The following is a 26837-nucleotide window of genomic DNA, read 5'->3' as shown; positions in this document are numbered from 1 at the left end:
CATCTGCCAGGCAACAACATGAGCCTCACTGCGGACATTCACGAAGCACTAATGCCTGGACAGTCAGGTCCTTTGGGACGGGCACTTTGCCCATTTGGTCTTGTAGAACATTTTAGCGTGAAATTGTTCACTGGCCCACCTCCAGGGAGGTATTTCTTGGGAAATTATTTTAAGGTAAGGAATCTGCAGCTAGAAGTCTATCTGATGAACAAGTTGCTTTCCTTTGGTAAAGCCTTAGCTGGTAAAGACTAGACGCTATCTAACAGCAGATTCCTTCCCGACCCACCCATCCTCCGCATTCTACAAACTGATTTCTAGGGACAGGGCTTTTCCCCTTTCAGTGCCCTAGTATTACACACCACTGGTCAGTGTTCTTCATGGCTCTGCGTTTCTGGTGTGGAAAGTCGCAAAATAAACTGACGTCAGCACGCTGGGGTGGCACCTATATATGCACCGCGGATGTCACTTCTGGCACGCTACATGGAGCAGAACAACACCACCTACCATCCATCAGAGGTACAGGTCACGAAAAACGTCCGGATCCGGGGATAATTCTAAGATAAGGAATATTCAGCTAGATAGAGTCTCTACCAGATAAGGCGTTACTGAAGGTAAGTAACTAGTTCAATTAGCACACAGCATCTCTTTAAAGGGGAGTGAATGTTGGCTGCAGCTTTCGGTCAACTGCAGAGGTCTTCTGCTTTATTTATGGTGGTGCTTAGATTAGGAAAAGTTTCCTTTAAGGTGAGTGCCACATCCTTAACTATATTTTGCCATTTATGGATGGTAATATATTCTGTGTGACTTGCTGTGATCAGATCTGCTATTTCAAGTCTGAAATTAATAAAAAGCAATCCTTGATGTGAATCCTCATCTACGGATCAGACATCCCACCAGCCTTCGTGCCCATCTGTTGAACCTAGTTATCTGGTTATCTGTGTTTATATGTCATTTAATCCAGAGAAACAATTAACTGCTAAATTTCCACACTGGATATACAAATAAAAGCACACATTTTTTTAATGGTCCCTGTTGACTCCCTTGAAAATTGCTTGATATCAAAACATTTGCAATTAATAATAGTTTTCAATCAATATATATATAAATCAATTTAAAGTTTGTGTGATAAGGACCATACATTCAAAGTATGCAAAATGATATAAATTGCCAAAAGAAGGTAATTTTAGAACGTAAAAGAAAATCATCGACAGCTTGATAGAATCAAATATATTGTGATGGGGTTGACTACTAAAGAGCTGATTATTGACTGGGTAAAGGTATAGTCAGTGTGCGATGAAGAATTTCTTTCTTTTCTTTTAGGTACATATAACTAGGGGTAGACAGGATGCCCAACTAGCACACTACACAGCACAGCTTCAGACTGAGCTGGTTTTTCAACCCCCTTTGGGATTCCTTAATTAAAGTGAATCATTGGCAGCGTGTGGTTAGTGCCCCACCACTCTACTGAAGGGCCACAGGGCATTTCCATCAATGTGATTGGTTACCCTGTAATTGACCAGATTAGCCTGAATACTGGATGGATGTGTATATAAGTTAGAATGTGAGACTGTGGATTGCTCTCTGTCACCTTTGTGTAAATATCGCCTTCCCATTTGATACATCACTTCTGCTCTCCCACTCACCTCTGATGGACAAGAGGCTTGTGTGACAAGTACAGAAAAGCACTGTAAGTTTGTCTGTCATATTGTTTTAAAAACTCTGATGCCTCAGTACCCTAAATTTGTGTGATAACTTTCTTTTTAGGCGTGAAGCACGATCAGACCTTTCTGGGATGGCCATTGTTGACATTACCATGTTGAGTGGCTTTGATCCCAGCCTAGACGACCTCAACAAGGTATAGTTATATTTTAGTACATATATGTCTGTGCATGCTTAATGTCAATGAACCTGGCAGAGACTGCTTCGGCATTCCAGCAGATCTTTTGACCACACTATATCATAATAATACAAAGCAAGAGGGGCAATGGGTCAAGCCCCATCCGGTCATAAAGTACTGATTTTTATACGTATTATGAACATTTTGGATCAGCCTACACTGCAGCTATTTGGAATTACATCAGTCAGGGACATTTCACGGTTGTCAATGACTTGTACTGTGTTTCAACAGCACGTGTGGCCCAGGAAGGCCATTATTGGTAGTCTTTGCTTTCCAAGAAGGTTGAATAAAACATCACATTCACTAAGTTACCCAGAATGCTTACAAAAACTCTCATTTATGCCTTAGAACATTCATTGTATTTAGGATTAACATGACGATGTGTTTGCTACTGTGGTATAAGAAGCCTGGAATGGATGGAGTGTGGAACGTATGATTGGTCTTATGAAGTGCAGACCGTGTGGCTCAGGTGGGTGGGTGCAATGTGGAATATGATATGTGTGAGTGGGACAGTTAAGCAGCTCTGGGGGTTGTGGATGGCCCTTTGCTCCTGCTGCTCCTGTTACTATGATCTTAAATAAATTTGCTCACCATGTACTCACCCATTTGTCTCCAGACTTACGTCTACTGTTATGTTCAACATTCAATCAGAAGTAAAATCCCTTAAAGGCGTGTGTCATCTATTAACCTGTAGATTAAGATTTTAAATTTGAGGCATTGATGATTTTGGGCAAATCCCTTGCAACGTTGTTCTAGACTCTGTCCAGGAGACAGTCTCAGTTTACTGTACTTAGCGTAAGAGATCTGAATGGATTCAGTAGAATGGATTGAGTGTTCAGCTAGGGTTACGAGTGCATTTTTTAACCCATCGCTGCATCACATTTAGAGGTCTTGGCCATGATTACACAGCTTTCAACAGCACAGTGGCTGTGCCAACTCTGGAGATATCACTGTGGGGTGGAGTTGTCAAGAAAACCCCCTTTCTGGGGTCCACTCCAGGGAAAGTTTCCTTAGCCACAAAGGAGGCTCTAGTTTCTGTGGTGAAAAAGGTGACAGAAGGGGGAGGGGTTGTGGGTCTGATGTTCCGCAGACCACGGGGGGGGCGAACAGGGATACCAATTCTCACTCTTCCGATATCCGTTTTGGTACCATGTATGGGGACGAGTTCCCCGGTGTCCTTAAAATGCCAATAAAGTCTGTTGTCCAAAAAAAAAAAAGAAAAAGGTGACAGAAAGGTATTTTCCATCCGCTTCTGTGGGTTATGCTTACAGTTATATGGTGAATTTTGGATCCAGATACAGCTGTCAGATAACCTCCTAGTCTTGCAGGGTACAAGGGTCTCCAATAGAAGCCCCAGAATCAGTTCACACAAATATCTAGATACTTTGTAAGTTAGTGTTCACTATATGCTTCTATGATATAAATCATGTGATTTAGAATTATTACTTTATTCATAGGTAACTCAGCAATCAGGAATGTTATCAAAGTGAAAGGAATTTCAATTCTGAACATTATTCATCACATATCTGTAACCAGGAACTTGCCGCTTGCCTCACAGCATTATAGTGTTATGTCGTTTATTGTGACTCCATCTAATACCTCTGCGGTCCTGCTGCAAACTGGAGATTTCACAATTAAATGTTCCAACAGATAACTCATCCCTCAGCCTCTGATTCCTCTCCCTCCTGCTCCCTCGATGAATAGTTTGGATGAATTTAAATACCTTCATCCTCCTTGTATCTCTGTAGTAGGGGGTCACTCATTCGGAGTTCCAATGTTGTAACATTCAGTCATAGACAATGGCTAAATATTTCACACTGTCCGCTCTTCAAATGCACCACCAAAGTGGTGGCACAGTGTCGGTGCCTCCAGATGGGCTCTCCCTAACATTTTGGGTTGTTGTTTCCCAGCATGTTAGAAATATTACTTATACTTTAGACCACCATCCTTCCACATGGAGAACTTTCACAGGGTTAACTCCGCCTTAAATGGCAGCGGATCACCTGCTATAAACTGGCAGATCATCTGCCACATTATGGTGGGATTACCTTTGAAAGATCCATAAGAATCCACAAAAGCCTCATGTCCTTATCTAGAGCTTGGTGGATGGAATACTCTATCAGAATGTGGCAAATGTCTCATCTACCTAGGTACAGGTGCCACTGGCTATAATCAGGGGCAGAGGAGCGTCGTCCCACTGCTCTCAAAGCAGTGAAAAGAAAAAAAAGGATAATAACCTGGTTATTATCATTTTATTTTTGGTAGCTGCGGGGCTTGGTTAGGGCGGGGCTGGGTTACTGCGGGGTGGGTCTGGGGTCACAAGGGGAGATGTGGTGGGCACACTGTAAGTGTGCATGATTGTTTGTACGGCCATTGTGGGATGGCCAAATAGTCAAGCGCACTTTGCATGTAACGCACAGCTTGGTGGGGAACATGCACAGGCTCCCAGTCCCCGTCAGAGTGCCGAACCACTGAGACCAATCATTGGCTTAGGGGAGCTTGTGTGTGCTTCTGTTCTGGGACATCAGCAGGGAAGCAGAGGAGAGACGCAGCCGACCAAAGAGGTAAGTGGTTTTTTTAGTTTGTTTGACTTCTGAGCAAAATTTTGGGCCCCAGCACTTAATCTTTTCCAAATTAAGCACTGCTGGCATGGTGGAGTTTGGTGGGAGCCGGAATGCAAGGGAGCTCTGTAGCGAGCTAAAGAATAATTAAAGGAAGAGCCAGATTGATTTAAGTTCTGGCAGGGTGTGATATCAGAAAATTGGTGACATAATATCTCCGTGCGAAAATATTGTGTCCTAAATATTGGCGTTAATAATAGAAAACCTACACACAATGAGGAATATTTTTATGAACGATATTTATGACAGATGATATTATGCATACGATATTCTTGCATACAACCCTTATGCACCGGCAGTGTTGCCATATTAACGCATTCAATAGCATTCATTTTAGCTCTCTATCAAGAGTGAATAGTGTGAAGGCAGGATAAAGTGTCAGGGGGCATATTACTGACTACTATGTACAACCGGAGAAAGACAGGTTGAAAGAGTCTACTTGACTATCCTCCTGAAGGCACCAAAGAATTAAGAAGTATTTGGTTGTCTGCTGCATTTTTGGTAAATTGTTAGATACGTCGATGCAAACAGAAATATTATTAAGGGAAGGGACCACGTAAAGTAGAACTATACTTTACAGGCAAGGAAAATAGGACCAATATGTACCAAATGTTAAAATAACTAACATACGGACCACCTTGAAAGTAAAATATTAGCAGTGTTTTAATTCAAGGCATAGTAACTCAAATGAACTACTACAGTGAGCCCAATAATAAATTGGGCTCACTGACTGTGGACTTTTTTAACACTAAGATGGAACCCAAAATGGAGCCAGTTTTGGACATAATTGAGCCCAATATCTCCAGAAAACTATACATGCAATTCAGGTATGGAACTTTGCCCTTGAGAGCGTTCACAGGAAAGTGGACGGTAGACAATGCTTTTGAAACTGACTTACACGTTCTCTTTTTTTGCCCCACATATAAATCTATTAGAAAACGTTGGCTCCTTCAATTATGTAGGAATCTGGGGACTACACACTGTAAAGTTGCCTATAGAATCCTGAAGACTGATACAGCATTACCTATCGTCTTCTCGGTATCACGTTTCTGGCATGCTGCGTGGCGAAGGAGATGTTCCCTTTTATTGCTTAATTCATAATTTTAACCAAATAGTTATCTATTCTGTGTACCACTGTTTTTATCTACACTTTTAACTTTTTATCTTTTTAACTACTGTTTTAACGAATCAATCATGAATTTATGTAACCTTTATTGTACATACCTTTTTATGAACTGTAATTCTTTTTCTATTGCAAAACATGTATGTTCCTGTGGACTATTTATCTTTTATGGTCTATGACCGAATTAAAGATGACTTTGATTGATTGACTACTGGAGCAGAGCTGTTCTCATTCTGCAAGTTCTTTAGTCCTGTGATTTGTGGTGGTGACCGCCATCTTGGGAAAGGCCGTAAGCATGTTGCCCTGTTTGTTTCTGCCTGCGTGTGATTTTGCCTAAATGTGTAAGTATATATTTGCCTCTGCTTGTTTTTGTGTTTCTTTGCATCTCCTTGTCTTTGTGTATGGTGTGTGCGTGTGTGTGAATTTACACACACCAGCTTGTTTACCTGTATCTCCAGCTTAATACAGCAGTGATTTTCGACAACTCTTTACTTTGCTGTCTGTATGTGTATATTTCTATCTATGCCACTTCACGTCTGATTTGAGTCGCTGTCGGTTTGCATAGTTACTTCTTTCCTGCTTTCTTCTTTTAGTTGAAGGATTTGGAAGACCGCTATATCAGCCACTATGAGTACGAGCATGGCCGACTTCTTCTCTATTTCGAAACGGTAAGATCGACATGGAAGAGCAAAGGACATTTAGCTTCTCTGATTACCTGCACATCGGTTTTTGGTGTCAGTCAAGTCATTAGTCATCTCTCATCTAGATAGCGGTGACACTGGTGAAGTTGGTTTAGTTGCCGAGGTGGCCCATCTAGTGATGGTTCTCCATGCTGCTGGTCAACCCATCATGAGTGGCATGTATAGATGTACTTCTCCTTGCTGCTGGACAACCCATCATGAGTGGCATGTATAGATGTACTTCTCCATGCTGCTGGACAACCCATCATGAGTGGCATGTATAGATGTACTTCTCCATGCTGCTGGACAACCCATCATGAGTGGCATGTATAGATGTACTTCTCCATGCTGCTGGACAACCCATCATGAGTGGCATGTATAGATGTACTTCTCCATGCTGCTGGATAACCCATCATGAGTGGCATGTATAAATGTACTTCTCCATGCTGCTGGTCAACCCATCATGAGTGGCATGCATAGATGTACTTCTCCATCCTGCTGGTCAACCCATCATGAGTGGCATGTATAAATGTACTTCTCTTTTTTTTTTTTAAAGTTCTTTATTGTTTTAAAACAAAGACATCCCCAACCCACCCCCCACCCCCTCTCAGACAAAATAATTCATTATGATAGTATTTACACATGTCAATAGGAAACATAGAGGAAAAAAAAGGTATACATACATACATATATTAAGTACTTAATTCGATATCATTAGAATTTTATCCATTGGGTTAGAGGATCCCATATCTCTAATCCTTTTAATCTCTTATTTTTCCCCTTTCTTCTATATATAGCTAATTCCAGGCTATGTGTCGCTAGCATTCGATAACGCCATTGTTGAAACACTGGTGGTGTTGGATCTAGCCATGCCGAAGCTATACATAATCTTAGAATTGACATTGAGATAAATATTAGCCCTTTTATTTCTCTTGGTCGATTATTATCATCAATGCCCAGCAAGATTTCCCCCACCGAGATTTCAATTTTGGTATGAAAAATTTCTGATAAAAAATCAGAAATATCTTTGATCAGGCCCTGTAGGGTGTTACATGTGGCGAATATATGTACAATGTCTGCTTTGTAGAGATTGCATCTAGGGCATCTTGTTCCCATTCCGGTCCACCATTTTGATATTCTACTAGGTGTATAATATAACAGAAAGAATGTTTTGTAATATTGTGCTTGTAGTCTGGTGGACATTAATAATGTTTGAGAAAGTTCAAATGATTTAATCACTGTGGTGGCCGACATATCTAAAGTTTCCTGACATTTTATATAATATTTATCCAGATCATCCGTACATAGGCCCAAGAGGTGATTATATATTTCTCCTATTTTAGTCCACTTTCCTTGATTCACAAATTCTATGCATTGAATCTTTTCAAATTTCGATCTGCCACCACCTTTCCTTGATATAAAGTCCCTGATTTGAAGATATTTGAAAAAGTCTCTATAACTCATCATATATTCTTTTCTAATTTCTTCGAAGGATTTTATACCTGTAGATGTAAAGAAACAACCCAGGTGTGTAATCCCTGCTTCTATCCACCTTTTCATATATATATCTTTAAATAACTCCGGTAGGTTGTTGTTATCTAATAGTAATGTATAGTAAGAAAACCTTCCGATCCCCAATATTTTACGAATATTACTCCATGCTTTATGTATTCCTAGGAGAGTTTTAAATCGTACTTTTTTATAGTAGCTGTCGTATAAGTGTAGCCAGAGATACCCCCTAGTTTTTTCCCCTAATATTAATTCTTGTGGTGTTGGGATTCCGTTAATTGGTCTATTTCCTTGGGTGATGGATAATAGCTCTCTACAGTATGTCATTATAGTTGACCAATAGTATAGTTGAATATTAGGCAGAGAAAGTCCCCCCCTGTCTTTTGGTAGTGATAAAAATTTGGATGACCTACGGGATCTCTTGTATCCCCAGATAAATTGCGAAAACATACTTTCAATGCATTTAAACCATTGTGGTTGAAAATCAAGACAGATGGTTCTAAATAGATATAAGAATTTAGGCAGATAAATCATTTTAATCATGTTGCACCTACCTATAATAGATAGATGAAGATTATTTAATCTTCTTAAATCTTTATCTGTTCGTTGTATTAGTGGATCAAGATTAATTTGAATGAGGTTGTCTAGTTTCGCTGTAATATTAACCCCTAAATATATGGCATTATCCACTACTCGAATGTCATTTATTTTAAGGTTATCATTAAGCACTATCTGTGTTTTGTTTTGGTTCAGCTTATATCTCGAGATCTTGCCAAACATTTCAGCCTCCCTTTCTATGGCCTGAATAGAGGCTGTAGGGTTTGTCGTTACCACCGCTATGTCATCTGCAAAGACAAGTGTTTTAGTTTCTATATCTCTTATCTTGATTGGGTTGATAATAATATTATTTTCGAGTCTGTTGATAAAAGGATCAATGAATAGTGTGAATAGTAAAGGAGAGCATGGGCACCCCTGTCTTGTCCCTCTAGTTATATTAAATTTTTCAGAGGCGGATCCATTTACCATGACTACCCCCTGAGGTTTGATATACATCATTTGGATTGCCTTGATAAAGGTTGCCCCGAGTCCGGCTCTTGACATGACTGACCAGAGATAGGTCCAGGAGACCCTATCAAACGCCTTCTCAGCGTCTAGCAGTATAAGCGCCATAGGGTCTCCTGATACCTCGGTCATGTCAAACAAGGTAATTACTCTTTGTATGTGATCCACGGTGGATCTTCCGGGTATAAACCCATGCTGTTGGAGGGACACAATCTTATTGATGATCGGAGCTAAGCGACTAGCTAGTAGCTTTGAGTATATTTTGGAGTCGCCATTAATCAAGGTGATAGGGCGATAAGATCCGAGTTCTTGGGCCTCCTTATTTTTTTTCAAAAAGACAACAATTTTTGCGTTAGACCATGACTCAGGGGGCCGTTCACCTTGAAAGACATGGATAAATAGATCAGTTAAAATTCTCTTTAGGGGTGCACTAAAGGTGACGTAGAATTCTGTAGGGATTCCATCAGTTCCAGCTGCCTTTCCATTTGTCAAGTTGTTCATAGATAGTAGTATTTCATCCCAAAATGGTAGGTAACTAAGACTATCTAAATCCTCTTGTTCTATCTTAGTAATGGAGAGTTGATCTAAATATTCATCGATCTTATCTTGTTGTTTACCCTCTTCCTTATATAACTCTTGATAGTATATTTGAAATGCATTGTTTATCTTATTTATATTCGTTGTGAGTCCCTCTCTTGGATCGTTTATTTCTTTTATTATATTGGCAGAGTTTTTTTGTCTGACTTGTACCGCCAGTTGGTGCCCTACTTGCTCACTTAATTCATATACTGATTCCCTATTTAATGTTGCTTTAATTATTGCTTTCTCGGTATAGATATCTATGATAGCATTTTTGGCTATTGCCACCTGTCTTATTTGATCTTCAATATCTTCTCCTATTTGTACTGCCATTGCTAGGTGTTCCTCGGCATTTACTAGAATATTATGGAGAGTCTCCATATGTTCTTTTGCCCTCCTATTGTTATTAAGTGAAAACCGAATGGTTTCCCCCCTGATTCCAGCCTTCAGGGCATCCCACACTACCTCAATCGTGGTGCTACCAAGGTTGTCCTCCAAAAATTCGGGTATCCATCTATTCATATGCTGACAAAACTCTTTATTCAGCAGCAGTGCTCTTTCGAATGTCCATTTTTGCATCTCCCTACCCATTTCTCCTTTCTCTAAATTAAGAATTAGGGGGTTATGGTCTGACAGGACTCTTGGTAATTTGTCTATTAAGCAATTTTCTATCAAAGAACCAGACATCAGCATATAATCTAATCTAGAGTGTTTTAGATGGGGATTAGAAAAAAAAGTGAAGCCAGGGTCATCTGGATGTTTAATTTGCCAACAGTCTATTAAGCCATGTGTTTGACACATCTCTTTAAAGGCCTTATATACTTTTGGTTTCCTACCCTTATAGGTATATCTGGGGTCTGTTGACCAGTTGCATGGAAGGTTCAAGTTAAAATCCCCACAAATGATTATTGGCAGTGGCCATTGTACCAATTCGTTAGAGACGGTTTCCAAAACACTTGGATCGTCACTAGTATTACCATAAATAGTACATAGAGTTATTTTATTACCATTCCCCTGTGAACTTTATGTAATTGCCCAGCATCCTTGATTATCAGCTATCGATTTGGAAAACTGTATCGCACCCCCTTTATATAGGATTGCCACTCCTCGTGTTTTTGATCCTTGCATTGAGGCTGTGATTAATTTATATCCCAGTGTATTTAGGAGGTGCTGTTGCGAGCCTTTGATATGTGTCTCTTGAAGACAAATAATATTGGCCCCGGTTGCTTGTAGTCCTATCACCACCCTCTGTCTTTTATTTTGGTCATTAAGACCGCATATATTCATAGAAAGAATCTTTAGCCTAGCCATATATACATGGTTTTCTCTTATCCCTTTTTAGTAATTTTGTCTGGTGCAGTATTCAGTTGTGTATTCTGATGCAAATGTATAGGAATGTATAGTTCCTCTTTAGACCTTTGTATTACTTCCCTTTTTAGAGTTAACTTCCCATTTTTGTCTGAGATTGCTCTCCTCCACCCATAGCCCCCCCCCACCCATATCTCCCCCACCACCCAAGGTGGCAATCTGGTTCAGAAGGAACCAGTGTGATGACGTCTGTGCAGACGCGTGCCCGCGTCCCGTTCCCCCCCTCACTCCCATTCCACCCAACTAGATCTGTACAAATATACATATTATAGAACGTTTTCTCAGTCCTCTAATTCTTTTGAGCTATATCTTCCAGTTTAGGTGACAGTTTTACATATATCAATTTGCGTGTTAATAGAATGTCGCTATATACAGTCTACAAGGTCCATTCTAAGATTGTTAATTATAGTTCTGTACTTTTCAATTTTTGGTTGGACTTTTATAGATACCCTTGTGGATATCTTTTAGTTCGTTTAAATATGTTTGAGCCTGGATTTCCGAGATAAATGTCCGTGTGGTGCCATTGATAATAATCTTTAGTCGTGCTGGGTTTTGTAGGTACACCGTCGCACCTATTTGTTGAAATGGTGAAAAAAGCTGACGCATCCGCCACCTTCGTTCCACTGTTGCGTGGGCAAAGTCAGGTCGACTAAAGAAGGAGTAACCATTGTATTCCCTCTTTTTATTTGGTCTTGCAAGATCAAAAACTGATTGGCGTAATAAAAAGTTGCCAAAGTAGATTAGCATGGCTCGCGGATATTGTTCTGGTGTTTGTTGGCGTTTTGGAAGGTTTAGAGGGAAACGATGTGCCCGTTGGATCTCCCGATCACATTCCCATGTTTGCAGCTCTGGGAACGTTGCTTTAAGAAGTGTCACAATATATGTCCGTGGGTCGTTCCCTTCTACTCCTTCAGGGATTCCCAGCAACCGTAGATTGTTCCGCTGTGCCCTGTTTTCCTGATCTTCCACTTTGAGCATGATGTCCTTAATAATGCTATCGTGTTCTTGACTTTGTGATTGAAGGGATGAAACATCTTTTTCTATGGACTCAGTGCGTGCTTCCACCAAGGCCATGCGATCCGATATTTCAGTGCAAGTACTGCCCACTTTCTTTAATTCAGCCTGTACTTTACGAATTGCTTCCTGGTTTTTCCTGCTATCAGCTTTGATATCTCCATGAAGGCTTTTTATAGAGTTCAAGATATCTGTCATAGAAGGCTCATTTTTCTTGGTGTGATCTTCTTTCTCTTCTCTTAGATGTCTCTCTATGGTTGAGTTATTTTGTAAGCACAAGGTCCGGTCTGAGGGAGTGGTAGTGATAATTTGTGATGATGATGAGTAATTTCATATGGGGCTATGATCTCTGTTACTATCGCTCTCACTCTCGCTTTCTTTGCCAATGGGCCCTTCTGTCCAACATTGCTTGTTTTTTTTCTGTTTCTTCCGTTTGCTCTTTTTCTTCAGCTTTCTGCCTCTCTCCTCAGGTTTTAGTTCCCGCCTTAAACCATCATTTTTAGCAATTATGTCCGTGCTGTTATGGTGGCAATTGAGGCCATTGCTTGACGTGGCGATCCCTGTCTCGTATCTCTCAGTCATCGGTTGATGTGGAGATTGCTGTGGCAAAATCAAGGGCTAGGGGATCAGCTGATGGACCAACAGAGAGGTCCATGCCATCCTCATCCTCATCCTCATCCTCATCTTCATTGTCATCCTCATTGTCATCCTCATCTTTTCTCTTCATCTCTAAGTTGGATGGTATCCTGCTGATGGCCTCCCTGGCCTCTCCAACCTTGATAGATGTGTCTTTTCTTATCCCAGTACAACTCTCATTTATCTTGGGAGCGATAATAACGGATTCCTCTCCATGTGATTGGCTTATTGCTTGTAGCTCCTCTGGTAGTATAGGTGGTATAGATGTTGTCTTTGATGTCTTTGATGTCTTTGATGTGGCAGGCGCGGTTCTGTCCTTGTGGGTCAGAGGATTTACTGATACAACCTTGTCTGCCCCCTTTGAGGTATCTATGCCGCTTCCCATGACCATGACCGATTGATCCTCACCAGTACCTCTCTCATGAGCCGCTATCTTATTGCTAGTTTCAGATCCAGCTTCAGGGGCCACTGATTCCCTCCCGTGTACTGGTGTAAACATGTTAGTTATCAGGGTTTGCCTGTCCTTCCCCTGTTCGGTAGTAGATCGAGGGGGTTGCACTTTTCATGTTTTTTATAATCTCCACTCTCCTCGCTCTTTTGATCGTTAGATCTTCTTTGCCGTCTATTTTCCTCCTGTCCTGACCATCATTTTCCCTTCTGCTCTTTAAGGCACGTGTCTCAGGTCGTCTCGATTCTGGCTCTGGCTCTGGCTCGGGCTCTGGCTCTGGCTCTGGCTCTGGCTGTGGCTGCTGTTGTGGGCGTGGCTGTTGTGGCTGTGATTCAGGTTCAAGGCGTGTTGTTAGCTCTCCCTGTAAATATTGGCCGACCCCCACTTGTGGTTTGAACTTGCCTGCCTTTCCTGGATCTCTTCCCGTCATGTCCAGTCGTCGCTCTCTCTGTGTCACACCCCTGTAACAGAGTAACCAGACTCTGATTACCCCTGTGGAGCACAGTCCAGCTAATCTTGCCACTTCATACCCCCGTTTGTATCTGAAGACGCGGTTATATTCTCTGCCGTTTTTTTTCTCTTTCCTTTTTTTTCCGCCTTTTCCGCCGGTTGCTATGGTGACTGTCAAGCCGTTTTGCAGATCGAGTGAATGAGCACGTAGGCACTGCTTCTGTCTCTGCGTCCGGTGAGTGTACAGAAATCGCTTCTCCCGGTTGCTGGAGGAAGACTGGGATTTTGCCAGGACCCAGAGAGTATGCAGGGGGTTTGCTATCTGCGAGGGTTGTATAGACTGTTCCTCTAGCATCAATGCATGCAGTATACCCAGCATACCCAACGGCGGGCGGACGTGCGGGGCAGTCTAAAACCAGGTCTGCTAGTTGTTATGTTGCCCAGCTCGTTTTTAGCCTCTTTTACCTTTACTCTACTCTGCTTACTTTGGGCAAGTCGACAGATAGTTCTCTAGTAGAGTCGCGCTTCAATACTTTCTACCCCCTTTTGCTGCCAGAACAGCGGTTCCTTTCATCAATTGGCGTCTTTAACGAGCATCTTTAACGCGGTACGATCTTAATGCTCACATTAGCTCTCATTCGCTCTTGTTAACCTTTTCCTTCGTCCTTTTATTGTCTCTTTCTGTCTATGATCGGTGTACACCCGGCACGCTCACCAGTCCGACGTCCGATGCTCCTGGGCTGGGTTAGACTAGGGCTGGGCTGCTGGGCTGCTCCGGCGCTCCTGGGCTGCTCCGGTTTCTCCCGCATTGAGGACCCCTGACCACTCAGTTTCCAGTTGGTAGTGTCCACCCCGATCATCCCAGCCGGGCTGGCGGGCATTCCGGGTATTCCGGGCTTATTGAGTCCGTTCAAGCTGTAGGGCTGTCCGGGAGGAGGGGGAGAGACACACTGACAGCCTCTACTCAGCCGCCATCTTGCCACTCAGCCGCAAATGTACTTCTCCATGCTGCTGGACAACCCATCATGAGTGGCATGTATAGATGTACTTCTCCATGCTGCTGGTCAACCCATCATGAGTGGCATGTATGGATGTACTTCTCCATGCTGCTGGTCAACCCATCATGAGTGGCATGTATAGATGTACTTCTCCATGCTGCTGGATAACCCATCATGAGTGGCATGTATAAATGTACTTCTCCATGCTGCTGGTCAACCCATCATGAGTGGCATGTATAGATGTACTTCTCCATCCTGCTGGTCAACCCATCATGAGTGGCATGTATAAATGTACTTCTCCATGCTGCTGGATAACCCATCATGAGTGGCATGTATGGATGTACTTCTCCATGCTGCTGGTATGCCATTCTCAATGGCCTATCTAAGCGCGTTTCTGGCCACTCCATCTAAAGGCGGTGCACATGCTGCTGCTCAGTCATTATTGCTGTCATCAGCGGCACAACAAATGTAGTTCTGAAGGCTGCTGACCTGGCCATCTTCTGGGGGAGGTTTGTGAGCTGTTACCTTCATGAGGTTAGAACCCTAATGCTTAGTATTATAACACTTTCTCTCTCCAGGTTCCAGCTGAAAAAGATCACATCAGCTTTAGAGCCACCCAGACTGTCAAGGTTGGGTCATTACAACCTGCCTCTGCCACCCTGTACGACTTCTACGAGCCGGGTAAGACCTACTGGAAGACCTTCCTATGTCGCTAAATTCCTTGATTGCGCTCAGCCGTGTGCCCTGCTACGAATCACGGCCTGTTTGCCCCATTTGGGCATCTTCCATGACCGGCATATACCAGTAGGTTCAGTAGTCCAGCTGAAAACACTCCCAATTCATGCAGGTTATTCTCTCTGTAGGGCTGTCCTTGGGTGTCGTGCGGGCTGTGACCTCATACTTTCACAGTAGCCTCTGCACGTCCAAGTTTGGGGCACTTTCAGACAAACCATACCTGAGGTACATGTCCCAGGGTAGTGAAGACAGGGGTGCTGTTATGCACTATCCCCTCCCAGCAGGTGCCAGCAAGGAACAGACAGGCTTGCCATTTGTCACCAATGTGAGCATCAAGAACCACTAGGAGCTGCACTTGTGACACCTCTGCCCCATGAGGCTTCTTTCCTGCCCTTATCTCTGTCTTGAAATGTTACTGTCATAAAGTGTCCATTCCATACATGTACGATATGTCACCCTCTTCTTGTAATAAAGGTCGCCGGCACATCTTGTGATGTCATCAGTGTCCACAGGCATGGGAGGCCCTCTCATCCAGTGATTTAAGCCATTGTGTATTCTTGCCATGATTAGGTATTTAGACATGGAATTAGTTGCAACTGAGCTTATGTTTTTCTGTCCTTTGGCTGCACTGACCTCTCCGTTTCCACCTACAGACCGGAAGTGCAATATTTTCTACAACCTCCCATCCGGGAGCAGGCTGGTAAATGCCCTCTGCACTGAAGACGTATGTCAGTGCGCGGAAGGTAAGTGAGGTTTCTGGAGTTTTTGAAGGAGGAAAAGTGCTGAGAATGGTTTGCACTGGCGTTTGTCTTCAACAGGGCAGTAGAGTACAGTGATAGGGAGAATGTGGTTCAGCAGGCACTGCCCATCCTTTGCACCAGCACAGTAGCTCAGTCGGTGACATCTCCAGCTGCAAAAAACCTTCAGCTTGCAAAAGACTCAGAGCTTGAAGAGCAGATGGGACATCCAAGAAAAAGGCAGATGTCCTGCCTCTGCTCCTTTTCATTCCACTTCCCTATTTTGAGAGCGGCAAAAAGCTGCACTTCTGATGATGGAACCACAGTTCGCTCTACAATTGTGACAACCCTTTTGATGGACGTGACTCCAGCTGATAAGGCGCTGGGCTGGTTGCCCACTTTAGGGTAGCATTTCTGATATCATTTAAGCCAGATTCACTTCTTTAAATCATAAGGGCTAGGACAAAAGCATTTTAAAAAACCTCATTTTTGTGGACTAAAACTACCAGTGCTTTGGTGATATTTTGCCTTAAGGACCCCTACTGTGGACCCCTACAGTGCTACCCACATCCAGGATTTACATGGGCCCAACAGAGGTGGCAGGAAAGGGCAAAGTTAGGATGCAACAGAGAAGTGGCACCACAGGACGGGTACTAGGAGGGGGTGACACAGTGGAGGGTGTGTCACATGGTGAGCAGACATGAGGGACTATGTGTTTTTTCTACAATTGAAGATTCCACTTGGGTGAAAAACCATGCTCCATCTGCAAGAAATTCTTCCTTTAGAGGTTTGTAAGTTGCTGAAATGGTGGGCGCCTTGCTTACACATTGGTAGTTTGGCAGTCAGGCATCAAAACTTTAAATACCGAAGTCAATCTTTTATCCTCTTTAGGTTGATAATGAAAGGGCACAAAAAGAAAACCTGAAATACAAAATTTGTGAAATTCACCTACTTTTCTAAACCAACGGTGAAGGGAAATTGGACAAGAAAACCACACACATCCAGTCCATCAGTGTACCTTAGAAATAGAAGGATTTTAAGTTGGTGTGGTTATCTCTGGTCAGAAAAGCATGATCCAGGTATAACCGTATGAACCCCACACATTAGATGAAATGAATAAAGTGAGTTTGGTTGTGTTTCATTGATTTCCTTGCACCTTGAATATTCATGACGTTGCTCCATTTACAACGGTATGAAAATAAAAATGTGCAGCCCTTGTTGGCGAAATGGGTCCTTAGTGAACTTTGCAACAAAAAGACCTGAAAATCTCTACCTGAAGTTGTAAATCAGTCTTACATGGGAGACTCTTGCCACATAAATGCTGAAATCCAGCTCTGCCAAAGCTCCAACAATTATTATTTTCTCAAAATCCAGGATTAAGCATTTTGGGAGGGTCCAGTACAGACAAAGAATAGTTTTATGATGACTTACCAAGGCAGCTGGTCAACAAAGACTGTAATGGGCGACCTATTAATCGCCCTTTATCGTTCGTAAGACAAGGACCCAGATTTTGTCCCTGTAAATCATCCTTCTCTGCATGCAGAAAACCACACTAATGCTGGTTCATGTCCAGGTGTTCATCATAAAAAATTAAAATATTGAATAAAACTAAAAGCTGAATGGAACTAGCTGTAGCTGCTTGTACCTACATTCTTAATTATGTTACTTTCAAGCAAAGCCTAACAAAGTTATTCTGATGGATACTTCTAACCGCTGATTCCTCACCTTTTGAATATTCCCCAGGCATCAGACTTGATCTAGAAACTTTTTAGACCGTACTTCTGCATGTCATTAGGTGGCAACATGCAGCTATGTGCCGACTTCATCGTTTCAGAACTGCATATGGGCGCCACTCTTGCACACTAACATCTGTTCCTTTATTTCTGCACCACCAGACATGGATCCAAAACTGGCACTGGCATGTCTGTGCTCTCTGAGGTCGGAACACAACTCCAAGACCTGCAGTAACTGTGCCTTCATGAAACCCCAAGGCCATCCATGACGGGAAGTTCTGCATCTCCAAGCAAGGGAAGACTCCACACTATGACTGCTTTAAGAGAAGGTCCATCAGACATACTTCGCCTTCACCTCGGGGGAGGGCCCAAACCCTCAATACTATTTCCGAACAGATTCTGCGAACCATGCATATGATGCTGGGGATGAATTTATCTAAACATATATTGAGGACAATTGGTATTAGGCACCTTCAGGATGCCAGTGGCCTGGACACCTCACCAAACACTGGGCTTGTTGTGCTTCCGGGCCATGCCACAGAAGAGAGTGCCTCCTGTGCCATGGTCATCTGAAGGGAGGTCAAGGTTCTTGACCTCCAGTGACCTACTATGGCGGTGAAGACTTAGGTCCTCACTGAAGTGCTTCACCCTGGGCTTACAGATACTGAGTCCCTGCCTCTGCTCAAGAAAGCTTCCACTGTAGGAAAATGCCTGTTTTTATAATCACCGTTTTTATTTTTGAACTGATACTACTGGCTTTGTACTGGAACTCTGCTGACCAGGCTTCAGTGCATGTGCTCTGACCCCTAAAACATTTAAAAGTTGGCTATACACCTAAGTGGTATATTTAACTTACATATACATCCCCAGTATATGGTGCAAAGTGGACCAAGGGCCTGTAAGTTAAATGTCCCTGGTGGACTGCAGCACACATCATGACAATACTAGAGTGACAGGGCAAAACATGACTGCAGGCCTACCACTGTAGCTTGTGTGTGCAGTTTTAAGACTGTATATTCGACCTTTTCAAAACACCCCTTTTGACTAACATTAACCCTCTTCATGAATAATAATTAGTCACCTCTAATGCGCCATGCCTTAATGCCCAATAATGAATGGTGCACAATATATAAAATTAGGTCATGTTTAAGTTTAATGTAAAATATGTCTTTACAGTGACAGGGCCCCAAAATCTATTTTCACAGTAACATGGTTGGCTATTCCACCAAAAAGCATTGGTATAAAATATTGCAATGAAATAATGTTTTCTCCAATTAGGAAATAGTTACAAAATTGATTCTTGGACTTATAAAAATGTTTATTACAAGCCCAATTATCATAGGTAAAGTTGGATTTGTACAAAATATTTTATTAAAGGTACTTTTAAAAAATCACCATTTTATCTGTTTAAAAGCCTGCAGACGGCTATTTTCATGAGGTTCCAGATGTCACCCAAGACTGAATAGCCCTTTGATGAGGTGTAAACTTGCTCCCAGACCTGAGACAAAGGCTTTAAGTGTGGGGAGATGTTCTGTTCCTCTGGTAGGACGACCATCATAGCAGTGCTCAGGAACTTCATTAACTTCAAAGCGGCTTACCCTGTCACAAGCATATATAGCTAACCTCTGGGCTTGCCTACTATTTTGTCCCAGGCAGCCAGGCCAGTTTTGAGTGACCACAGAGAAGGGGTCACCACACCTCTAGAGCACTGCAAACGTTCTCCCATGTTGGACTTTGGTAGAAATGGTCACTGTGGGATTGTTTGAAGTAGGGCACACAGGACCGTCTGTAAAAGTGGATATGGTTACCCCTGGGAATTTTTTCTGTATCGGTTAGGGAAGAGCCAGGACCCCCGCAGCTAGTGCAGGCACAAATGTGCACCCCTAGGCACCATCTTCAGAACACTACTAGGCCTGTAGAAGACTGAAGAAGACCTGTACCTCCTGTTGAGACCTTTGAGGAGAATCCTAAAGGCTGGACCTGCTCCCGCGTGTACCGAGGACAAAGACATGGACTCGATGGGTCAGTTGGCTGGCCTCTTGTTAAGCTACAGGGACACTGAAGTTGCAAGAAGCCAACCTTCCTAGATGTGCGCAACTGACTTGTTTCCACTGGACCTGCCCTGTACCCTGCTGGTGGCGTCTGTAGAGTGATTCCTGACCACTAAGCTCTGTTACTGAGGTGCTGAAACCCTTGACTGGTGTCAGAGTGTACTCCTCCTGCCTAACCCTAAACTCTGGGGGCTTAGAAACATTTTGCCAACTTTATGCCTGGAAAACCATGGGTGGACTGGAACCAAACTGCCAGCTGATCTGCCAAGAGTGCATCGCCAGCGTGCCTGACTTTGCCTTATCTCCCGCTATGTTCTTCTTTCTACGACAGAATCCATTGAGGCTGAAGCCTTCCTTGGTTCTCAGCCACAGTTTTGTTGGCACTGCCATTCAAGGAGACTCGATTGATGTCAATGACCTTAGGGGTGCCAAGACTTGAACTTCATGCACTTGAGCTTTTACTGCATTGACCTCAAGACCCCTTCTCTTGGCGCCAGCAAGCTGCCTGCTTCCATTGAAGGCTATTGACATTGGGAGATAACTTTTCCACTGTGATGAACTTGGCCCTTGTATCTGATTTGCACTCCATCGTGGGTAGCCTGAAAACGTAACTCTTGCCTCAGCGTAGTGTGAACCGTTGCTGCAGTTGGCGCTTTGCACTTGTTGGCGCTGCTTTGATACAAAACATAAAAAACCTACATTTCTGGTTCCCCTTATTGGATTTTTGTCATTTTGGAGTCATTTTTTTCATAAAATGTTCTTTTTTTATAAAGTGATGGGGGATTTTATTGTGTTGTGTTTTCAACTTTTAACTGTTTTGGTACTCTAAAGCGCTTTACACATTTTCTTCAGTAAAGCCTGTCTGCTCTGTGCCATTGTTACCAGGTGTTCAGCTCAGGTTTAAGTTACTGAAACCCTTACTGGACCCAACACGATTAGTGACCATATTATTTGAGGTGGATTCCCATCCACCCCAGCGAATCCACTTTAAAATTTAGAATTCAACACCTTCCCTAGTGTCCGCACAGACTAGAGTTGGAATAGTAAATTATACTATTCCAACATCCAGCGCCCCCCCCTCCGTAAGTCGTTGTTACGACTTGCGGAGTAATGGTATGCGGAATCACAAGGCGGTCGTTATAACGACCGCGTTGTGATTCACTGCGGACAAAAAGACTGCGGGATTACGACACAAATTCAGACTGGATAGTAGAGTTGGACAAACATGATGCTTGTTTCCACATCCCTGTCCTGCAGGCCCACGGGCACTCTCTCCAGTTCATGATGGTAAAGGAGCATTTTCAGTTCACTGTGCCTCCTTTTGGCCTCACCAGTGCCCCTCGGGTGTTCTTTAAAGTGATGGCAGTAGTTGCTGCACATTTTCGAAGGTCAAGATTTCCAGTCCTCCCCTTCCTCAATGAATGGCTGCTAAAGGCGGGCTCACCCCAGGCAGTTGTCACACACCTCCAGGCTATGGCGAACCTCCTAGCATCATTGGGGTTCACTACCAACGTGCCAAAGTCACATCTGGCTCCTTCACAGATACTCCCCTTCATCTGAGCCCTTCTGGACATTGTATAGTTTGTGCCTTCCTCCCTGAACGTAGAGTCCAAGACATTCAGGCCACAATAACAATGTTTTAACCTCTGACCTGGATTTCAGTGAAGATGACTCTGAAGCTGCAGGGACTTATGGTCTCCTGCATCCTGGTGATCAAGCATGCCAGGTGGCATAAGGGGGCTTGTCAGTGAGATTTAAAGTCCCAGTGAGCACAGCATCAGGGGGACGGCTCCTATTATGTCCACATTTTGGAGGAGACTGCAAAAGACCTGTAGTAGTGGTACATGCACCACCATTGGGTCAGCAGCAGACCTCTCCCCCTACCCCACCGAAAGCTAACAGTGGTGGCCGAAACTTTGGCTCTGGGTAGGAGCAATCTCTTTGGAGAGGTGGAGATCAGAGGACTTGCTCCACATCAACCTCCTGCATTTGCAGGCCAGCCGCTTGCCGTTAATGGCCTTCCTCCCATCCATCAAAGGGAGGCTGGTGCAGGTGCTCACAAACACCACCACGTGTTATTGCAACAGAGGTAGAGTGGTCTCGTGGACCCTTTGCCATTAGGCACTATGCCTCTGGAATTGTCTGGAACACCTGCGTATTTTCCTAGTGGTACACCACTTGGCGGGATCTCTAAACACCAGGGTGGACAAACTCAGCCGCCGACGCCTAGGGGATCTTGAGTGGCACTTATATTTAGAGGTAGTACAAGGTATGTTCCACAAATGGGGAACACCTTAGATCGGTCTTTTCACTACCTCCAAGATTGTAAAAATTGTGCTTTTGGCTCGCCTCAAAATTCAGCTATGAAAGTGTCCCATTGGTCAAAATAACCTTGAAGTTGGGGCATTTAGTTTTGATGCTTACAGGGATGTTGTTCCAGATCCTAGGTGCATAGATGAAGAAGGCCTTTTTCCTTGTTTTTTTTTTTTCTTGCACTTCATTGTCTGCAGTCTGATGGTACCTTACATCGGTGTTCCAAAATCCATTCAGGCGGAGAGTTTATCATCAAGTCAGGCGAGGTGCTGGTCAGGATGGCATTGTAAATACTACCGCTGGCTATAAAGATGAAAGTGGCCTGTGCACACCCAAACATACCCTCTCTCTGCTTCACGAACAACAAAATCCTGTCGGCAGTGCCTCACACGTCTTTTTGCCATTCATCTGGGGAACATTGTCTCTATTATCTATGCCACAATTCTTTGAAGAGAGTTTTTCTGAAATCCCAGATGCCTAGGTTCTACACATGAAATGTACAAGGCATTGGACAATAGTGAAGCAGATGCACATTGAGAACTTAGAACCCTAATCCACCCTGAGAGGGGGAGGCTGCACCCTATCCCAGGGACTTGCCCAGAGCTCATCGGTGCTCATAAATGAGTTTTATATTTAATATATACGTTTTTAGCTGATGTCCTTTCATGCTTCAGGAGAATATTACAGGACAAACTGAAAAGTCTTGGACAATGCTGTAAGGTTAGTTAGATACAAGAATGGGTGTGGCTTGAACCAGCAAGGCTGAGCCCAAACACAAGCAAAACAAAGGAGGATGCCAATGCTGATAACCAATTAGCAAAATGAATAAGTCGCGGATGAAAATTTCAAACAACCACGTCTGTACTAATTAATAGTATTTATTCCAATAACATCTTTTTTTGTATATATTATTCAAATGAATCTTGTGAAAGAAATTTTTTTTTTTTTAATACAAAAATGAAAAAGAAACACCACAACAATTTTTTGACAAAGAAACATATAAAAAGCATACCGTTGACACCAATGATTGCACTGTCGGTATAGCCGATGTACTAACTTACGAACACATTCATACACCGCTCCTCATTCCTCAAAGAACACTCATTCAGACAAACTGCCTTTGGTTACCTACTGACCAGAAATTTGCAGACAGCCGAGATACCGCCTGTTGAAGCACCAGTAAGCACGGAGCGATACGCTCCCGCTCAAGTACGTGGCATAAACAAACCAACGGAGGCAGTTACCCAATTTTCATCACTGTATATCGTCTACTTGTGAATAAAGGAAGGACATCTATAAATGCGCTGCCACTTCGTGTCTTGGTCCTGAGGAGAACCCCTTTGTTTAAAGAAATAGGGGTTCGAAATGCGTCGACCCTTTTTCTGTTGTGATACCAAACACTGGTGTAATGTGATCTTTTTGGTGCATCCCAAGAATTATTTTGCTCAATTGTAAAACGATTGCCTCAATAGATGACATGCACATTTAAACTGTATCGATCAACATTTTACTAGGTTTGGACAGTCCTTTGGTTCATTCAAATTGTGGTCAGTAGGTAACCAAAGGCAGTTTGTCTGAATGAGTGTTCTTTGATGAATGAGGAGTGGTGTATGAATGTGTTCGTAAGTTAGTACATCGGCTATACCGACAGTACAATCATTGGTGTCAATTGTATGGTTTTTATATGTTTCTTTGTCAAAAAATTGTTGTGGTGTTACTTTTTCATTTTTGTATTGAAAAAAAAAATTTCTTTAACAAGATTCATTTGAATAATATATACAAAAAAAGATGTTATTGGAATACATACTATTAATTAGTACAGACGTGGTTGTTTGAAATTTTCTTCCGCGACTTATTCATTTTGCTAATTGGTTATCAGCATTGGCATCCTCCTTTGTTTTGCTTGTAAGGTTAGTTAGGCAGTTCTTGGCACAGGTGGACACAGGATGTGTTTCAGGCCTTCGACTTTCCGACTTAAAAACCTTTACCTCTGTATATGGCCAGTTGGCTCTGGGCCGGTGTGAGAGGGCTAATCCAGCTGTCTCTTATGTGCTTAAACCCGAGTATGGTTCTTGTGATATACAATGACTTTATAGATGAATCAGGCTGAGACATTTGAACCTTTATCCGGTCTTCCGCTTTGGGCCAATGCAATTTCCCGTCATGCCGAGACAATGATCGTCCTTTTCTAGTCGGAGACGTACATGAAGTCCCGTCTTGATTATGGCCATAAAATGGTATGTGCATAACCACAGAGGTTAGCATATGTCCAGGAAATGTGAACATTCTGGAGTTTAGTAGTGCCCAAAACATGTACAATTATTTCAAAGTTGTTTATAGAGAGGTCTGAAAGTGTCGAAGCTTCAACACTAGTATGTGTAGATGCAGGTCAGTTGATTAGGGTACAGCAGTTGTTGGTTAATTGGGTAAGGCAGTTGACGTTAGCTAATTAAGGTACAGCTGTTTATGTCGGTTGATTAGGGTATGGCAGTTGATGTCACTTAATTAGGGTTCAGCAGTTGACTTTGGTTGATTAGGGAGCAACAGTTGACTTCGGTTGATATGGGTGCAGCAGTTGACATCGGTTGATTAGGGTGCAGCAGTTGACGTTGGTTGATTAGGGTTCGGCAGTTGACGTTGGTTAATTAGAGTACGGTACGGTAGGAGAGGGCAGTTGATTACAGTATTGCAGTTGACATCGGTTAATTAGGGTTTGGCAGTTGACGTTGGTTAATTAGAGTACGGTACGGTAGGTGAGGGCGGTTGATTACAGTATTGCAGTTGACATCGGTTAATTAGGGTTTGGCAGTTGACGTTGGTTAATTAGAGTACGGTACGGTAGGTGAGGGCGGTTGATTACAGTATGGCAGTTGACATCGTTTAATTAGGGTTCGGCAGTACGCTGCCATAATACTGAAGTTTAAATAATGACCTGCACTTCTATTGACCCCATAGTATGGACTTGCACAATATCGTCAAGATAAGCTGGTGTGGAATTAATAGTAAATATATACTTCCCCGTGCATAGCATACCTTGATGATAAGTGAAAGTCAACCTCGTTGAGTCGATAAATGTGCTGGCCTATATTGTGATATACACCCAGGTGCAAAATATTTAGAACACAGTTGTCATTGTGAGTTTCTTGATAAATCCGTACTAAGGCAAAACTACCTGAATCCAGATGTGGAGTTGCGCTAACTTTCTGCGCGGACTTGTGGTGTTACCTGAAATCATTAACTCTGGAAAATTGGGCAATGATACACAAAATGTCTATTAAAACTGGAGCCAGGTGCTGTTCCCCATCCCAGCCTGGGCAACTCATAATGGAGGGGTAAAAACAATTTACTGGGGGGGACTCAGAATGGGCCTGGGTTCCATGGGGTATTTTGGGGTATATGAGATTATGCCGGAGACTTTGATGAATGGGCATCTTCTGCCTACTTTTTCTAGTAACTCCAGAAATACCGTTTTAAGTTGATTGATGGATACACGTCTAGAGGTGACAAAATACAGTATAAGATATTTCCCTTTATCCTTGGGTGTGGAAAGCTGATGTAGAAACTAAGGTCAAGATGATCTAACCAGATGATGGAAAGGTCGGTCAGAGCATGAATCTGTACACTGATAGCAAGCCATGAGTCAAAAATATGATCCTTAACCTTCATGGCAAAGTCATTAACTTGTTGTACTTGGGTCAGAACATGACTTATGAAGGCTTTGTGTTTATTTTAAAGGCCCCTGTCCTAAAAAGACTATGACTTTGAGCATAGAAGATGACGTGGACCCCCGACACAACCATGCCTGTTACAGCCCCAGAGTCAAGTATGGTAAGTGAGTGGGAAGGATGGGTAACGGGTAGACTAAGAGAAACAGAGATTGGATTTGGAGAACAGTTGGAGCCAAATTTATCAGAGTTGAATCAACCTTGTGCCACGAAACGGGGCGCAAGAGCGACGCAGCTCATAAGTTAGATTTATCAAGCCACCTTGTGTGGCGCTGTGTGACTTGATAATCTAGAGTCGCTGCATTGCGTTACTCTGCCCCAGGGAGGCGATCCCTGGGTGGAGCGCAGGTGTTCCTACGCATTCACCCATAGATTTCGGTGCATTCCCAGATTTAACATTATTGGTAGACCTGGGAATGGGTCAGAATGCTTCGCGCTGCCAGGGGAGGCGTAACAAGGCGAAATATCATTATTCTGCAGCACACATAGAAAGAGGAAATTACCTCGAAGGATTGTTTTTGTGCGGGAAGGCGCTCCTTCCTGCACAAAAACAATCCTGCTTACAATGCGTGGATTGGCGGCAGTCAGCACATTGTGAGCTAGCGCAGGGAAAGAGCCATATAATGTTAAATGCAGCACTTTCCTGCCCTTTTCCTGTAGCTCAGCGCAGCACGGTGGCTTGCAGCACTGTGGGATTATTTTTCCAAATATGCCCCTTAGACTGGAGCCTCTGGAGTCCCTGTAATATGAATGACTGAGTGAGGGTCTGTTAAAGCCATCTTTAGGGTCCGTGTGAGGATGCCACTTAGACTGGAGCCTCTGGAGTCCCTGTAATATGAATGACTGAGTGAGGGTCTGTTAAAGCCAGCTTTAGGGTCCGTGTGAGGATGCCCCTTAGACTGGAGCCTCTGGAGTCCCTGTAATATGAATGACTGAGTGAGGGTCTGTTAAAGCCAGCTTTAGGGTCCGTGTGAGGATGCCCCTTAGACTGGAGCCTCTGGAGTCCCTGTAATATGAATGACTGAGTGAGGGTCTGTTAAAGCCAGCTTTAGGGTCCGTGTGAGGATGCCCCTTAGACTGGAGCCTCTGGAGTCCCTGTAATATGAATGACTGAGTGAGGGTCTGTTAAAGCCAGCTTTAGGTTCCGTGTGAGGATGC

At 43.2% G+C, this 26837-nt stretch overlaps 1 protein-coding gene across 1 annotated transcript in view; it reads left to right on the top strand.

The window, feature by feature from the left end:
• The window catches only part of LOC146869242 (complement C4-like), a 550923-nt gene that overhangs the window by 509347 nt on the left and 14739 nt on the right, over window positions 1-26837 (top strand). Inside the window, exons 34-38 of the mRNA XM_085646117.1 lie at window positions 1765-1855; window positions 6235-6309; window positions 14964-15066; window positions 15774-15863; window positions 25690-25782. Of these exons, the coding sequence (XP_085502243.1) occupies window positions 1765-1855; window positions 6235-6309; window positions 14964-15066; window positions 15774-15863; window positions 25690-25782 (452 nt within the window). The remainder of the gene's footprint in view (window positions 1-1764; window positions 1856-6234; window positions 6310-14963; window positions 15067-15773; window positions 15864-25689; window positions 25783-26837) is intronic.

The sequence above is a fragment of the Triturus cristatus genome, chromosome 1_1 (assembly GCF_964204655.1).
Source record: "Triturus cristatus chromosome 1_1, aTriCri1.1, whole genome shotgun sequence".
Lineage (NCBI taxonomy): Eukaryota > Metazoa > Chordata > Amphibia > Caudata > Salamandridae > Triturus > Triturus cristatus.
The sequence above is the reverse complement of the archived record's forward strand: the minus strand, read 5'-3'. Positions and strand labels throughout refer to the sequence as shown.